Here is a 14,924-nt window from a genome sequence, read left to right on the forward strand (position 1 = left end):
GCGAACAGCGGGAAGATGGCGCGGAGGCCACGGCCGGGACCGAGCGTTAATTTAATAGAAACCGGATTCGCAACACCCGTACAGTCACGTGCGCCCGCGGAGCCCCCCCCACACCTCCCCGCCAGCCACCCACCCCCATCACCGCGCCGGTACCGGCGGGGGGGCAGGGGTCGCAACCCCCTCTCCCCTTTTCTCTCCCTGTCCCCGTCCCCCCTCCCCTCCGCCGGTACCGGGCCCCGGCGCCGTTCCCGAGTCCTCGCTCTGCTGGGGGGCCCGGCCCGGCCCCCGCTCCCCGGGCCCGCAGGCGGGGGGCGCGTAGAAAAGAGTCCAGGTCTCACAGAGACAGTAGGGTCCCGCCGGGGGCCCTCACAGCTCGTCCCGCGGGGTCGCCTCCGCCTCCTCGGGCTCGGCCTCGGGCTCCTCCTCATCCTCATCCTCATCTTCCCCCTCGTCGTCGCCCTCCTCCTCCTTCTGCTGCTTCTCCTCCTCCTCCTGCTTCTTCCGCTGCTCCTCGTCCTGCTGCTCCTTCATTTTCTTCTCCGCTTCCTGGGGGAGGGTGTCACAGAGGGCGATTAGCAGCAGGGTAGATTCCCCTGAGGGGGGGGGCGGGGGGGGTGTGCAAATCACTGGGGGGAAGGTTCACTTGGGGCGGGTGGGTGGGTGTCTGGGGGGATGAGATGGGGTTCACCAGAGAGGTCCCGGGATGGGGGCAGATGGGATTGCTGGGGGGATCCCGAGGGAGAAGAGATGGGATTTGGGGGTAGGGGGCATAGTTCTGGAAGGGTGGTTGGGGCAGGGAGTGCGTGTCCTGGGGGAAGGCAGGGGAGTGTCATGGGAGGGCAGTGTCACCGAGGGTCCCCTCCCATACCTTGGTGGCCCCCCAGGTCTCATTTCCAATCTCCTCTGCTAGCTTCTCGTCATCCGTGATGAGGAAGTTATCAAAGATGGTACCAGACTTCACCTGTGGGGGACAGAGGCAATCGGGGAGGGGTCCTAGGGAGGGCACGTGAGACCCCATCACACCCCCACCCACCTGCCAGAGGTCAAGACCAATGACCCCGAAGCTGTCGTAGGCGTAGAGGTGGGGGTCAGGGCTGTACTCAGGGTTGTCAATTTCAGGGTGCACCCACTTGCCCTTGTAGTCTGGGTTGTCGATCTGCTGGGGCCTCCACTCACCCTAGGGGGGTCGGGGGGGTGGGGGGGTTGTCAGGGGGGGCTCAGCCCTTCCCCTGGAAACCCCCCCTGCAGACCCCCAGCCTCACCTTGTACTCAGGGTTCTGGATAACAGGGGGCTCCCACTCCCCATCCATCTCCTCATCCCAGTCCTCTGGCTTCTTGGCATCGGGGTCAGGGATGTGTTCGGGCTTGTCCCAGTCCTGGGGGGCTGGACAGGGTCAGGGCACTGCCGCAGCCCCCTCCCCTGCAGCACCCCACCACCTCCCCCTGGAGCTCCCCCACCTCAGGCTTAGTGTCCTCAGGGTCATCAATCTTGGCCCGCTCGTCCCAGTCATCAGGTTTCCGAGCCTCAGGGTCCTTGATCTTCCTGGGGGGCAGGAAGTCCCAGTCCTCCTCCAGACTCCCCGACTCCACTCGCCCGTTGTCAATCTTCACCTCATAAGTGTTATCAGGCCGCACCACCAGTGTGTAGAGATGGGTGAACTCATCATCCTATGAAAACGGGAGGGCTCAGCATGGCTAGGGACACACCCCCCCCCGGCACAACCAGCCCCCCCCCCATGCCCCTCACACACCCACCTTGCACCGAATATCCTTGTTGATCAGGACGTTTTTCCCCTTGTAGTTGAAGATGACATGAACCTTCTTAGTGCCGGGGCCACAGATGTCAGGGCCTGGGGGGCAGAAGCAAGAGGTGAGTGGGGGGCCCCCACACCATCGTGGGGGGCTGTGGGCGGTTCCAGGGACCCACCAAACATAATGTTGTACTCTGAGTCGCCATGCATGTCCTCCTGGTTGAGGCTGGCTGGGAAGAGCTTGACATAGCCGCCACCACAGTCAATGTTCTGTTCGTGTTTCACTGTAAATTGCACCACCAGCGTCTTGTCCCGGTTGCTGAAGGGCTCAAAGCGAGAAGAGATGGCATAGAACCGGGCATCTTGGCTTGTCTGGATCCCTGTGGGACACGGGTGCATTGGGACACGGGGAATGCCACACTGTCCCCATCCGGCACAGTCACTGCCTGCCCCCACTTACCTTTGTCCTTCTCAGCATCGCCGTAAAACTTCCCAGCCGTGAGAACAAACCGGCCGTAGTCAGGCTTGTGCTTAGACTCCACCCACCGGCGGGTCCAGGCATCTGTGGAAGGGGAGCGCTCAGGACCCTGAGCCCCCTCCCCATCGCTGGGGAGGCCCTTCTGCCCGCAGCCCCCACCCCCAGAGCAGAGCAGCTCACGGCCAGGCACATCACATTCCAGAGCTGGAGGTCCCACACAGCTCCCCACTCCCCCCTCACTGCTGGGAGCCCCAGAGAGAGCTCAGCATTAGGGGTGTCTCTTCCTGGGAGGGGCTGCAGAAGGATTTAGGGTCCCAGATAAGCAACACAACACCCCACCCTCCCACCCCGCAGTGTGAGCCAGGACCTGTCCTGCCTCCCGCCATAGGCAACACCCCCAGGCCCCGTATCACCCTGCAGCAAGCAGCCCCTACCCCTTGGGGAGGTCCCCCCCACCGCCCCTCTGGCACCCCAAGCTAGGGGAGGGGAGCACCTCTTAGCCCCCTGTGTCCTTCCACAACCGCTCTCCCCAGCCCAAACCTCCGACACAAAGCTCCCTCCAGGCACCCCATGTCCTCTTGGGATACGGGGGTCCTGATCCTCCATCCCAGCTGGCCCTCACCTCCCGCAGCTCTACCTGGGGGGCCTGACCCATTGCCCTCTCCTCTCCCCTCCCATCTCTCCAATGCCCTGCATCCTCCTTAGCCCAGGTGAGACCCCTCACCTTCCCACCCACTCCCACAAGCAAGGCACCCCCCACCGCAGCCCAGGGAGGCCTCCCAGCTCCCCCGTACCCTCTCTCAGCTCAGGGGATCCCCTGTCCAGGTGCCCTTCACCTCAGGAGACCCCTCCCCCAGGTCACCGTCACCTCAGGGACCCCTGTTCAGTGCCAATACTTCAGATGACCCCCACCCAGTTTCCCTTCAGCTCAGGGGACCACCCCCCTCACCCCCGGTACCTCAGGGACCTCCCCAGGTCCGCTTCACCTCAGAAGACTCCCACCCCCCCACACATCCCCTTCACCTCAGAGGACCTCCCTCAGGCCCCGCCCTCCCCTCAGCCCTCTCCCACCGCGGGGACCCCCACCCTCACCTCCGTCCCCGAATTCCTCCCGGAAGAACTGGGCGGGCCCAGCCACCGCCAGCGCCAGGAAAACACCGAGCAGGACGGGGAGAGTGAGGCGGCTCATGGCGGCAAGTCCCACGCGGCGGTGCCCAGAGATTGCTCCCTCCCGGCCTGGCGGCGCCCGGCACTGCGGAGGGGGGCGGAGGCGGCGCCCCGTTTTATCCGCCCGCCGCCCCCTCGGCCCGCCCCTGGCCCTAGTCCATTGGTCCGCGTCCGCGCAGGGCCCGCTCCTATTGGCCGTCCGCCCGCTTGCCGGTGGAGACGGCGCCCCCGAACGTTGGCGTCCCAGATGGCCGCTTCCCATTGGCTGGGCACGGTAGCCAATGAGGAGCGACCACGCGTTCGGCGGGAGACGCCCCCCCCCCGGGCGCGCGCCCGCCCCTCCCTCCTCTGGGTGCGTCACCGCAGTCACGTGGGGCCGGGCGCTCTTAAAGGGCCAGGCCGCCCGCGGGCCACGTGGGGGGCGGTGCCCACCATCTCATAATAGCACCGGGAAGACACGGGGGACCCCGGCATAGCAGGGGACTACGGGAAGGGGAGGGAGGCACGTGGCGCGGAGGATGAAGGGGCTCCTCGTCCAGGGGCTCTATGACCTAAAGTGGTGCTGTGGCACAACAGTGATGTCGTACGGTCCCATAACGTCACAGCAGACGGGAGAGGGCGGGCTGGGTTAAGGAAGCGCTGGTGTCCCCAGACCTGGCCCCAGCGGCGTGGTGACTGTTGTCATGGCAACAGGGCACCTGGTCACCGCCAGGGGCAGGCCACAAAACCAGGCTCGGGGGACTCGTTGCTACGGTAACGGGAGGACTAAGACTTCCTACGCCGCCACTCCGCCGCATCGCAACGTCACGGCCCTCCCGTAGCACCGGCAGCCTCCCCCGCCCCAGGCGGCCGCTGAGGGCTTGGCCACACTCAAGATGTCGCCCGGCGGACCCTGCGCTCCGGCCGGCACGGGGAGCGCCCCCACTTCCGGTGGGCGCCGGTAGCACTTCCGGCCGGCGCGGGTAGCACTTCCGGCCGGCGCGATGTCGCCAAGCGTGGCTGAGCTGCTGCTGCAGCGGCTGGAGCGGGAGGCAGCGGGGCCCGGCGCAGGCCTCTGTAGCCTGGAGACGGCCGCCGCGCTCGGCCTCGACCACCAGACGCTCGTGGGCGCCGTCAAGAGCCTCCAGGCGCTAGGGGAGGTGGGAGCGGCGGGGCGCTGAGGGGGGGGGCGGGGGGTGTTGTGCAGGCTGACACCAGCCCTGGTGCTGGCCCCAGCCCTGTTACTGCCCTCGGCGCTCCCCCAGCCCCGGTACTGACCCTGGTACTTCCCCACGGCCCCGGTACTGGCCCCGGCCCCGGTTACTGGCCCCGGCCCCGGTACTGACCCTGGTGCTCCCCGCCCCGGTACTGGCCCCGGCCCCGTTACTGCCCCCGGCACTCCACATGCCCCGGTGCTTCCCCGGTTACCGACCCCGGCCCCACCGCCGGTGGTGCCCACAGGTGATCGAGGCTGAGGCGCGGGCAACGCGGCGGTGGGAGCTGAGCCCCGAGGGTGTGGAGGTGCTTCGGGACGGCAGCCCCGAGGTGCGGCTCTTTCGGAGCCTCCCGGCCGAGGGGCTGCCCCAGAGCGACGCCATGGTGAGCACTGGGGGGGGCGGGGGCACCGGGGCTGGTGGAGGGCGGACCAGGTCTCTCACGGCCGCCCCGTCCCCGCAGAAGCTGCCCGGTGGCTCCGTGGGCTTTAGCAAGGCCATGGCAAACAAGTGGCTGCGCCTGGAGAAGGGGGCCCCTGGGGGCCCACGGGTCGTCCGAGCTGTGAGTGTCCCAGGGAGGGGGTCCTGGAGGGTCTGGGAGAGTCCCGGGAGGAGTGGATGGAGGTCCCGGTGGGACTGAGCAGGGGTCTCGTGGAGCTGGGAGTGTCCAAGGGGGGCTGGGCAGGGGTCCTAGGTGGGGGTCCCATGGAGTCAGAAGTATCCTGGGGGAGTGGATGGGGGGCCCAGGAGGGTGGACAAGGGTCCCATGGAGCCAAGAGTGTCCTGGAAGGGCTGGGCAGGGGTCCCAGGTGGCGCAGATGGGGTTCCATGGGCCCAGGAGTATCCTGGGGGGGCAGACAGGGATCCCCTGGAGTATTCTTGGGGGGGGGACCAGCTGGGGGTCCCAGAAGGGTGGACAGGGGTCCCATGGAGCCAGGAGTGTCCAGGGGGATCTGGCCAAGGGCCATGGGGGGGCAGAGGGGGGCCCCCTGGAGCATCCCCGTGGGGGACAGGGTGGCCTTGCCAGGGTTGGGGCTGTCCCTGTCCTCAGGGCCCAGCCCCCAGGGAGTGGGGGTCTGCCCTGCACCCCCACACCCCACTGTGACGCACCCCCCCCCCCGTGCCCCCCCGGTGCCGTGCAGGTGGCAGAGGTGCAGGACGGGGTGCAGGAGAGCTTGCAGCAGGTGCAGCGGGGGGAGGCTGAGAACCTGCCTGAGCGTGAGCGCACTGACCTCAAGAGGAGGAAGCTGCTGCTGGAAGTGTGAGCAGGGCGGGGGAGGGGCTTTGAGGGTGGGGGCAGGTTTGGGGGCACCCCCCTCACCCCTCCTCACCCCCCCCCCCAGCACCCTGAAGTCCTACTGGATCCGCAAGGGCAGTGCTTTTAGCACCGCAGTAGCACGGCAGGAGACGGAGCTGACGCCAGAGATGATTGCTACGTGAGTCTGGGAGGTGGGGGGGCCACTGGCCCCACTGTGACCCCCTGACCTTGCCATGACCCCACTGTGACACACACCCCTGACCCCACTGTGACTCCTGACCCTGCCTTCAGGGGTTCCTGGCAGCAGCGTCCCTTCAAGCCCTACAACTTCTCGGCCCTGGGGCTGCCGCCTGCCTGCGGCCACCTCCACCCCCTGCTGAAGGTGCGCTCCCAGCTCCGCCAGATATTCCTGGAGATGGGGTGAGTGGGGGTCCCAGGGGGATCCCCTCGCCGGGAGGGGACATGGCCCCCCACTGACATTGTGGCCCACAGGTTCACAGAGATGCCCACCAACAATTTTGTGGAAAGTTCCTTCTGGAATTTTGATGCTCTGTTCCAGCCCCAGCAGCACCCAGCCCGCGACCAACATGACACCTTCTTCCTGCAAGGTGGGTACAGGGGAAGGGAGGGGGGGCACAGGGCCCCCCCCAAACCCCAGTGTCCCCCCACCTCCATGTCTGTGCCCCACCCCAGACCCCGCCAAGGCCCCTGAGCTGCCTGCCGGCTACACGGCCAAGGTGAAGAAGGTCCACTCGCAGGGAGGCTACGGCTCACAGGGGTGAGGATGAGACCCTGGGGCGGGGGCGAGTTGGGGGGTCTCTCCACCCATTCCCCTCCAAGCTGAGCTGCCCTCCTTAGGTACAAGTATGAATGGCGGCTGGAGGAGGCGCGGAGGAACCTGCTGCGCACCCACACCACATCCACCAGCGCCCGCATGCTCTACCAGCTGGCCCGCCAGGTGGGATGGGTTTGGGGAGACGCATGGGAGGGAGTTTTGGGGTGGAGGGGCCCCCACCTGACCCCATTTTTCTTTTGCCACCCCCCAACCAGGAGAAGTTCTCTCCAGTGAAGTACTTCTCCATCGACCGGGTGTTCCGCAACGAGAGCTTAGATGCCACCCATCTGGCCGAGTTCCATCAGGTGGAAGGGGTGGTGGCTGACCGCGGCCTCACCCTTGGCCACCTCATGGGCATCCTCCGGCAGTTCTTCACCAAGCTGGGTACGGGGGGCCACCAGGAGGGGCACGCAGGGGGGTCCCCAGGACCCTCCCTCATCTCTCTCTTGTCCCCAGGCATCACCCAGCTGCGCTTCAAGCCAGGCCTATAACCCCTACACAGAACCCAGCATGGAGGTGTTCAGCTATCATGAGGGTGAGGGGGGTCCTCAGGGGTTTGTGTGGGTTGCCCTATAAGGTAGGGGGGTCCTGGGGATCTGCATGGTCCCCCAAAGGAGCCTCAGGTTCTGCATATGCACCCAAAGAATGGGGGGGACACCCCATGGTCTGCATCAGCCTCCACAGAGAGGGGCGGGAACTGAGGTGACTTTTTTGGGGTGGCAGCTAGCTTAGCTTCATTCTCTTCCCTATGGGCTGGGGGGCTTTGGGGTGCCCCTGTGGGTTGGGGGTCAGCCTGGCCTCAGTCTTTTCCCTGGGGGGTGGGCTTTGGGGTACCCCTACGGAGGGGCTGTCTCTGGGGTCCCAATATGGGGTGGCCTGGTCTCGCTCTGAGGTGGGGGTTCTCTGGGGTGCCCCATGAGCAGGGCCTCTGCCTCACTGCCATGGGGCGGGGGCCCCCACCTCACCCCCCAGGCCTGAAGAAGTGGGTTGAGGTGGGAAACTCAGGGGTCTTCCGCCCTGAGCTGTTGCTGCCTATGGGGCTTCCCGAGAACGTCTCCGTCATCGCCTGGGGGCTCTCACTGGAACGGTGAGTTGGGGGGGGGAGGGTAGCCAGGGACCCCGGTGTGGCGAGGGGGCCACCCCTGCTGATCTCCTTTTCTCCTACCCCAGCCCCACCATGATCAAGTATGGCATCAACAACATTCGGGAGCTGGTGGGACACCGCGTCAACCTGCAGATGGTCTATGACAGCCCCCCTGTGCCGCCTGGACGCCTAGTGTCCCTCCTCCCCGGGGGGCTGCCCCCTCAGTAAAGCCCCCTTTGCCCCACTGGCTCCCTGTGTCTGTGCTGGGGCAGGGCCCGCGCCTGGGGCTGCGGTCAGGGGGGCGGGGGGGGGGGGGTAATGGGGTGCCTGTGCCCACAGGCTGCCGGCCCCGCGGCCCCAACACCGCGCCGCCGGGGTGCCCGGCCCACGCCAGGGCGGCTACCCACTTTTCACCCGGCTTCCCCCGGCCGCTGACGGCGCCCCCCGCCCGGTGTGCCTCCGTCTTACTGTCCCCGGCGTCATGGCGGCTCCTTCTCCTCAGCGCCCCGGACCAGCTCTTCCCGCTTTTTTCCACGCAGCTTTTCATTGGCTATTCTCCGGTGCAGGCGGGCGCCGATTGGCTGGTGTAGGTGCCTGTCACGTGCCAGACCTCGCCCACCGTGTCCCCTCAGGGCTGTGAGGGGGTTCTGGGTCTCGTCTGTCCCTGCTGGGCTCCGGCTGCCGCCGGTCCCCGGGCCCCGCTCCACAGCTGCCCCCCGGCTCCCCAGTGCCGGCGGTGGAAGCCCCCCTGGGACCAGCATTATTGCAGCCCAACGTGGGCCCTGAGGGCCCCAGCCTCTGAGAGCTGCCTGTCCCCCATGTCACGGAAGGAGGGTGAGGGCCCTGAGCCAGAGCCGGAGGCAGGTGACAGCCTGTTCTTTGCTGGCTTGGGCAGGGATGAGCCCCCCAGTGAGGACCCTGACAGGTAACACATTTTCCACCCTCTGTTACCTCACAATTTTAACCTAAAGTAGAGAAGAAAGCACATATGGGAGTGACAGCCCCCACAGGGGTGTCCAGGGTGACACATGCATCTGCTTGTCCACGGGCCACCACCTTCCTCAACGGGATCCCCAGCGTTTCCCAATTAATGTGATCGACCGAGCCAGCCCTGTGGGGTTCGTGCCCCTGATGTGATAGGGTGCTGTGTTTTGGCCGAGGACGGAGGCGCAGCCCATGGCTACCCAGCCCGGCACAGAAGCAGCACTGGATGGCCAGGCCTCCCGCTACTTCACATCGCTGGATGCCAGCATTGGGGGCCTGCAGCAGCGTGCACAGCAGCTGATCGACAAGGTGAACGACAGCCGCAAAGAGGACCACACCATGATGAGCAGCTTCAGGGAGAGCCTGCTGCTGAAGGTGGGGGACTGGGAGTGGCAGGGGGCCTGCAAGCGCAGGGGGAGCAGTGGGCAGGGAGATGCTGACGACTGATGCCAGCTCCTAGCTGCCGAGCAAGGCTGCACGGCCATGCGGTCTCTGCTTGACATGTTTAATTGCGTTATTCCGCCCGAATTAGTGGCAGGCTGGGGGGCAGTGAGACAAGGTGCCACGGGGAGGGAGCGTGGTGTAAGCAGCCTCTCATAGGGCGACTGGCGCCAGCTGCAGAGCCTGGTGTGCCGTATGCACCGGTGCTCACTGCTGTGGCGGGGGGAGTACCCCCAGCCCCTTTGGGGGTGGCCGCAGCTGCCTCCGGCCCCGCTTTGGGGAGCGGAGGGGACGCCAGTGGCTCCCCCATGCCTGTGCAGCCGCTGGCTGCCCTCGGTGTCCTCGCCTGGCTGCACACCACACCGGACTTTGCTCCCACCGGTGTCCCTGCAGCCGGGGTGGGCCACGTCGGCAGGGCGGGAGGGGGTGCTCCCGCAGGCCCATGTGCAGATGGCAGCCCAGCCTTGGCAGCTGCGGCCCATGGTGACCTGGTGCTCAGTGGCTACTGCGGCCGGCGCTTCGGCTACTGTGGGTGCAGCTGGCAGCAGCAGCAGCCAAGCCAGGCCGGGAGCTGTGCCAGCCTGGGACAGCCGCAGCTGCCATCAGCCCTCCAGGGGACAGCAGTCGGGCGCTGGCTGTGCCAGCAGCGCTGCCCACTCCTGCACCCTGGCAAGAGCCATTTCTCCACCCCCCCACCCCCAACCCCCCGCCTTTCCCACCCCGGCGCGGCAGGTCTCTGGCCTGGCGGAGCAGCTGGAGGAGCAGCTCTTCCACCTCTACGGCCTCCACAACGAGCTGATCCAGGAGCGGCTGCAGGAGCTGGAGGAGGTGATGGAGCGGGTAGGGCAGGCTGAGACGGAGCTCCGGCAGGTCTGCCGCACCGTGGAGGCTGCCTACCGTGACCTCTGTCTGCAGCCCGAGACGTGAACAGGACCCCAAAGCTGCAAGGGCCTCCCCCAAATCCGCAGGACACCCCTGCGGAAGCCCACCTGCCTCGCAAGTGTGTGTGTTGCTGCTGCACCAAGGCAGCTGCGAGCAGCAAAAGGGGATTTTGGCCCAAAAGGGCTTTTCCATTGGTGTTAAGTGTTCAGGTTTGACATGAATAAAAAGGAAAAAACCCAAAGGCCAAATCCAGGGGGGGCTGATATGGCTCCACTGCCTGCTCACAGAGGCAAACCCTGCTGCGTGCTGGAGCAGGGCCCCCTCCTGGTGATGGAACTGTGTCCTGGAGGCTTAATTAACGCTGACGAGGCTGGCTGGCAGGCACAGGGTGGCTTTTCCACCATTTATTGGTGAGTGTCCGCGAGGACGGCAAAGGCACCAAGGCAGTTCGCTGGCCAAGAGGCTCTGCAGCAAAGCCCAGCACAACCAAGCTGCTGGGTCTCATCGGTGACACCGAGTCCCATCAGCAACTGTGGGGCGGTTTGGTGAGACATTGTTCCATTGGTGACACTAGGTCCCGTTGGTGACACCAAATCTGGTCATTGGTGCCATCTCCTCATGTCCTTTCCCCACGGGTGACATCCTGGCCCCGCTGGCAGCAGTGTAAGACCAGTCACGCCACAGAGCGTCGCAGCCACATGCCGTTGGTGTGGTGCCCGGGTGCCGTGTCCCCCCCGTTAGCCCCGCGGTGCTGGTGGCTTGCCAGGGCTGAAGGACTGGATGCCGGTGATGGCTCGGCCCAGGATTAGCGCATGGATGTCATGGGTGCCTGTGGGCAAGCAAGCAAGCAGCTAGGTCTTGAGGGGTGCCTGGTGGCAGCGGCGGGATCCCATGTCCCCCCCCATACCGGCGTGGTGGTACCTTCATAGGTGTTGACGGCCTCCAGGTTCATCAGGTGCCGGATGACATGGTACTCATCGCACACGCCATTGCCCCCCAGCATATCCCGTGCCTCCCTGGCGATGGCCAGTGCCTTCCCACATGAGTTACGCTTCAGCATCGACACCATCTCAGGGGCCGCCCTGTGGGGACAGGGACGGTGACGCTGGCACCCTCGTGCCACCACCAGCAGCAGCTCCAGGTGTCCCCTCTGCCGTGGCTCCAGTTGTGGTACCCACCTTCCCTCGTCCTTGAGGCGGCCAAGGCGCAGGCAGGCCTGCAGCCCCAGGGCGATCTCTGTCACCATGTCCGCCAGCTTCTTCTGCACCAGCTGGTTGCGTGCCAGCGGACCCCCAAACTGGTTCCTGTGGCGGAGGGGAGGCTGTGAGGCAGGCAGGAACCCCCCTCCCTGCCCCAGGGGGGCACCATGCTGCCCCTGCATTACCTCTCGAGGACGTACTGCCGTGCCGTCTCCAGGCAGGCCTCGGCGGCACCCAGTGCACCCCAGGCGATGCCGTAACGGGCTTGGGTCAGGCAACCGAAGGGGCCCTAGGGTGAGTGGGCGTCACTGGGGTCCCCATCCAGCAGCAGGAGCCCCCGCCAGTGCCGCCCCCCTTGCTTACTGCCAAGCCAACAGCGTTGGGCAGGAGGTTTTCCTCTGGCACCTTTACGTCCTCCATCACGATCATGCCAGTGGCAGAGGCACGGAGCGAGAATTTGCCCTCGATTTTCGGGGTGCTGAGGCCGGGTGTCCCCCGCTCGATCAGGAACCCCCGCACCCGCCCATCCTCCTCGCACACTGCCCACACCACACACAGGTCGGCCACCGGCGCATTGGTGATCCTGGGGAGGGGGTCAGGGTGGGGGTCTGGGGGAGTCAGGGGTGTCCCCCATCCCCCTGGTGTGGGGCTCACCAGGTCTTGGTGCCCCGCAGCGTGTAGGTCTTGGTGCCAGGGTTGTAGCGCGCCCGCGTCTCCATGCGCCCCGGATCGCTCCCGTGGTTGGGCTCAGTCAGCCCGAAGCACCCCAGCAGCTCCCCCCGCGCTGGTGGGGGGCATCAGGGGGGGCCTTGGGACCCCCATGGCTCCCCTTGCCTGCCCCATGGCTGCCCCCACCTGCCCCATGGCCCACCCAGCCCAGGTCGCTCCTGTGGTTGGGCGCTGTCAGCAGCTCCCCCCATAGAAGGCAGTCAGGGGGACGCCATGCCCCCCCCTCCTGCCCTACAGACCCCCCCTGCCCCACAGACTCCTCTCCTGCCCCACAGCCCCCCATCCTTCCCCACAGACCACCCCACTTGACCCACAGCCCCCCCTTCCACCCCACAGTTCTCCCTCCTGTCCCACAGCCCCACCTCACTTGACCCACAGCCCCCCTCTCCTGCCTCGTAGCCCCCCCCCCCGCCCAACAGTACCCCACTTGACCCACAGCCCCCTCCTGCCCCACAGCCCTCCCCACCATGTGCCCCCCGTGGGGGTCTCACCCAGGGGGGGCAGGAAGCGGTCCCGCTGGGCAGGGGTCCCGTAGGCCAGGATGGGGTACATGACAAGGGAGGACTGGACGCTCAGCACCGAGCGGTAGCTGCTGTCCACACGCTCCAGCTCCCGCGCCACCAGCCCGTAGCCCACTGCTGTGGTGCCTGCGCAGCCGTATCCTGGGGGGGGGAGGGGGGCACCCATGGGCAACCCAGGGGCAGCGTCACCCATGGGCACCCATGGGCATGGTGTCACCCACAGCCACCCATGGACATCCCGGGACAGTGACACCCACGGACACCCCAGGACAGCGTCACCCATGGGTGCCCACGGACAGTGTCACCCATGGACACCCAGCCACACCCTGGGGACAGTGTCACCCCCAGACCCCCCAGGACAATGTCATCCCACAGACAGTGTCACCCCAGGGACACCCCTTTCCCCCCAGGATGGGGTCACCCACAGGCCCCCCCCCAGCCCCCCAACTCCAGCGGGCCCAGCTCCAGCCCCCAACCATGAGAGGACCCTGCCCCACCCCCCCCAACACCCCAAGGGGAACCACTGACCCCCCCCAGCCCCTCCAAACCCTCCTCCTGCCCCTCGGGCACCCCAGCCCCTCCTCAGGGGTCCCAACACCCCCCATGGCCCTCCCCAATAACACCCTGGGGACCCCTGGCACCCGGCACCCACCCACTGCAGCCCCCCCAGCTCCCTCTACCAAGGACCCTATGGCCCCCGCAAAGACTTCCCCCACCCTCTGGGGGATTGTCCCAGCCCCCCCATTATTCCCCACTCACCTTTGATGGTGGGGCCCAGCATCCCCAGTTCCCCCAGCTCGGTCACGATCTCCCGGTCAAACACTGTGGCGGGGGGGCAGGGGGGGGGGGGGGGCACAGTGGGGTGTGAGTGTGGCCAAGCTGAGTGGGGGGCAGTGGGGACACCCCCTGGCTGGGGCTGGGGACTCCCCCCACCTCTGCCCCCAACCTTGGCCACCCAGGGAGGGAGCTCCAGGGGTGCTGGGGAGGATTAAGAGGTACAAGGGGAGAACTGGAGGGGCTGGGGGGATTAAGGGGTACAGAGGGGGTACTGGGGGATGCTGGGGGGGATTAAGGGGTACTGGGAGGTATTTTGGGGGTGCTGGGGGCATTTAGGTGGCACTGGAGAGGATTAAGGGGTAACAGGGTTGTTATAAGCAGGGTGCTGGGGGGAACTAAGGGGTATGGTACGGGGGGTATTGGAGGGGTCCTGGGTGTATTGGGGTGTACTGGGGGGCCTAAGGGGTACAGGGGTATTTGGGGGTGCTGGGGGGTTAAAGGCTACTGAGGTTATTGGGGGGCACTGGGGAGGATCAAGGGGTATTGGAGTATTTTGGGGGTGCTGTGGTGGATTATGGGGTGCATGTGGGTATTGGGGGGTGCTGTGGTGGATGAAGGGGTACAAGGGGGGTCCAGGGGGTGTCCTGGGAAGGATTAAGGGGTACTTGGAGGTTATCAGGGGGTGCTGGGGAGGTTTAAGGGGTACAGGGCTGTATTGGGGGGTGCTGGGGTGGATGAAGGGGTATGGGGGGTTATCAGGGGGCGCTAGGGAGGATTAAGGGGGTCCTGGGGAGGATTAAGGGGTACCGGTGGGATCCTGGGTGTATCTTAGCATGCTGGGGGCATCCCCGAGCCCCAGGGGATATTTGTTGGGGAGGGGGGTTACCTGGGTAACCAGTATGTGGGGGGGTCCAGGGGTCCCTGGGGTGTGGACACCAAGGGATGAGGGGGGGGTGGCAGGGTTGGCGGGCCGGATGTTTTGGGGGGGGGGGGGTGTGTCGGGGGGTACCCTCGTGCCGGTTGGCGTGCAGCACGCGGGGCAGCAGCCGCTCCTCGCAGTACTTGCGCAGGGCATCGCGCAGCAGCCGCTCCTCGGGCTCCAGCAGCGCCTCCAGCCCCAGCGGGTCCCGCCAGTCGAAGAGGGCTGGGGCTGGGGGGGGGGCACGGGGAGGGTCAGCACCAGCCCCGCGGCTGACCCACACCTGCGCACCCCCCAACAACTAGGGGGGGGGAGGGCGGCGCTGGGGATGGTCCCGGTCTCACTCACCCGGCGGAGAGGGAGCCGTGCCCCCCCAGCGGACGCTGCTCCGGGCCAGGCGCAGCAGCGGGGCGGCGAATCGCAGCGCCATGGGGAGTCTGGGAGGGGGGTGGGAGCTGATCCGGGGACCCTCAGAGCCCTCATGCCCCCACCCCCCCCGGGCCTCCCCGGGGACCCCCCCCCCACCCCCAGATTCCGGCCCCCCCCGCACCGTACGAGCTCAGCGGTGGCGAACGGACCCGGAGGAACCCTGGGCCGTGACGTCACGGAGGTGGGGCGGGGGCGTGGCGAAGGGGCGTGGCTTTAACCCCGCGCCTGCCCGGGCTGCGTTCGGAGCTGGGGGGTGGGCGGGCGCTCCGAGCTGCGG

General features: G+C 66.8%; 4 protein-coding genes across 5 annotated transcripts; 2 read left to right on the forward strand and 2 right to left on the reverse strand.

Moving 5' to 3' along the window:
• Positions 1-16: 16 nt before the first annotated feature.
• On the reverse strand, positions 17-3,673 carry CALR (calreticulin). The gene is made up of 9 exons (XM_005435018.4): positions 3,322-3,673; positions 2,212-2,313; positions 1,928-2,131; positions 1,756-1,850; positions 1,459-1,668; positions 1,263-1,376; positions 1,034-1,177; positions 869-961; positions 17-546 (listed from the first exon to the last, which is right to left on the reverse strand). Exons 1-9 carry the CDS (start codon positions 3,656-3,658, stop codon positions 367-369), a joined length of 1,479 nt encoding a protein of 492 aa, XP_005435075.2. The 5' UTR covers positions 3,659-3,673; the 3' UTR covers positions 17-366.
• Positions 3,674-4,339: 666 nt separating this feature from the next.
• FARSA (phenylalanyl-tRNA synthetase subunit alpha) lies at positions 4,340-8,010 on the forward strand. Its single transcript, XM_055699998.1, is given in 15 exon segments — positions 4,340-4,535; positions 4,837-4,974; positions 5,053-5,151; positions 5,732-5,850; positions 5,933-6,025; positions 6,139-6,267; positions 6,340-6,455; positions 6,541-6,625; positions 6,706-6,805; positions 6,898-7,066; positions 7,139-7,164; positions 7,166-7,217; positions 7,655-7,769; positions 7,853-7,934; positions 7,936-8,010. Coding segments are annotated over 15 exon segments (1,503 nt in total). The 5' UTR covers positions 4,340-4,379; the 3' UTR covers positions 7,960-8,010.
• A 65-nt stretch (positions 8,011-8,075) lies between these two features.
• SYCE2 (synaptonemal complex central element protein 2) lies at positions 8,076-10,321 on the forward strand. The gene is made up of 4 exons (XM_055700001.1): positions 8,076-8,691; positions 8,787-8,844; positions 8,907-9,125; positions 9,924-10,321. Exons 1-4 carry the CDS (start codon positions 8,585-8,587, stop codon positions 10,116-10,118), a joined length of 579 nt encoding a protein of 192 aa, XP_055555976.1. The 5' UTR covers positions 8,076-8,584; the 3' UTR covers positions 10,119-10,321.
• A 127-nt stretch (positions 10,322-10,448) lies between these two features.
• On the reverse strand, positions 10,449-14,877 carry GCDH (glutaryl-CoA dehydrogenase). Of its 2 annotated transcripts, none has more exons than XM_055700000.1 (11): positions 14,774-14,877; positions 14,567-14,655; positions 14,309-14,449; positions 13,282-13,344; positions 12,493-12,663; positions 11,927-12,056; positions 11,636-11,855; positions 11,458-11,561; positions 11,252-11,377; positions 10,995-11,155; positions 10,449-10,902 (listed from the first exon to the last, which is right to left on the reverse strand). In XM_055700000.1, the coding sequence occupies exons 2-11, from the start codon at positions 14,646-14,648 to the stop codon at positions 10,811-10,813; spliced, it is 1,290 nt and encodes a 429-aa protein (XP_055555975.1). In that variant the 5' UTR covers positions 14,649-14,655; positions 14,774-14,877; the 3' UTR covers positions 10,449-10,810. The 2 variants fall into 2 exon arrangements, with proteins under 2 accessions (XP_055555975.1, XP_055555974.1); XM_055699999.1 differs by having other exon boundaries at positions 14,769-14,844.
• Positions 14,878-14,924: the final 47 nt, after the last annotated feature.

Source organism: Falco cherrug (assembly GCF_023634085.1).
Source record: "Falco cherrug isolate bFalChe1 chromosome 11 unlocalized genomic scaffold, bFalChe1.pri SUPER_11_unloc_6, whole genome shotgun sequence".
In the NCBI taxonomy this organism is placed as follows: Eukaryota; Metazoa; Chordata; class Aves; order Falconiformes; family Falconidae; genus Falco; species Falco cherrug.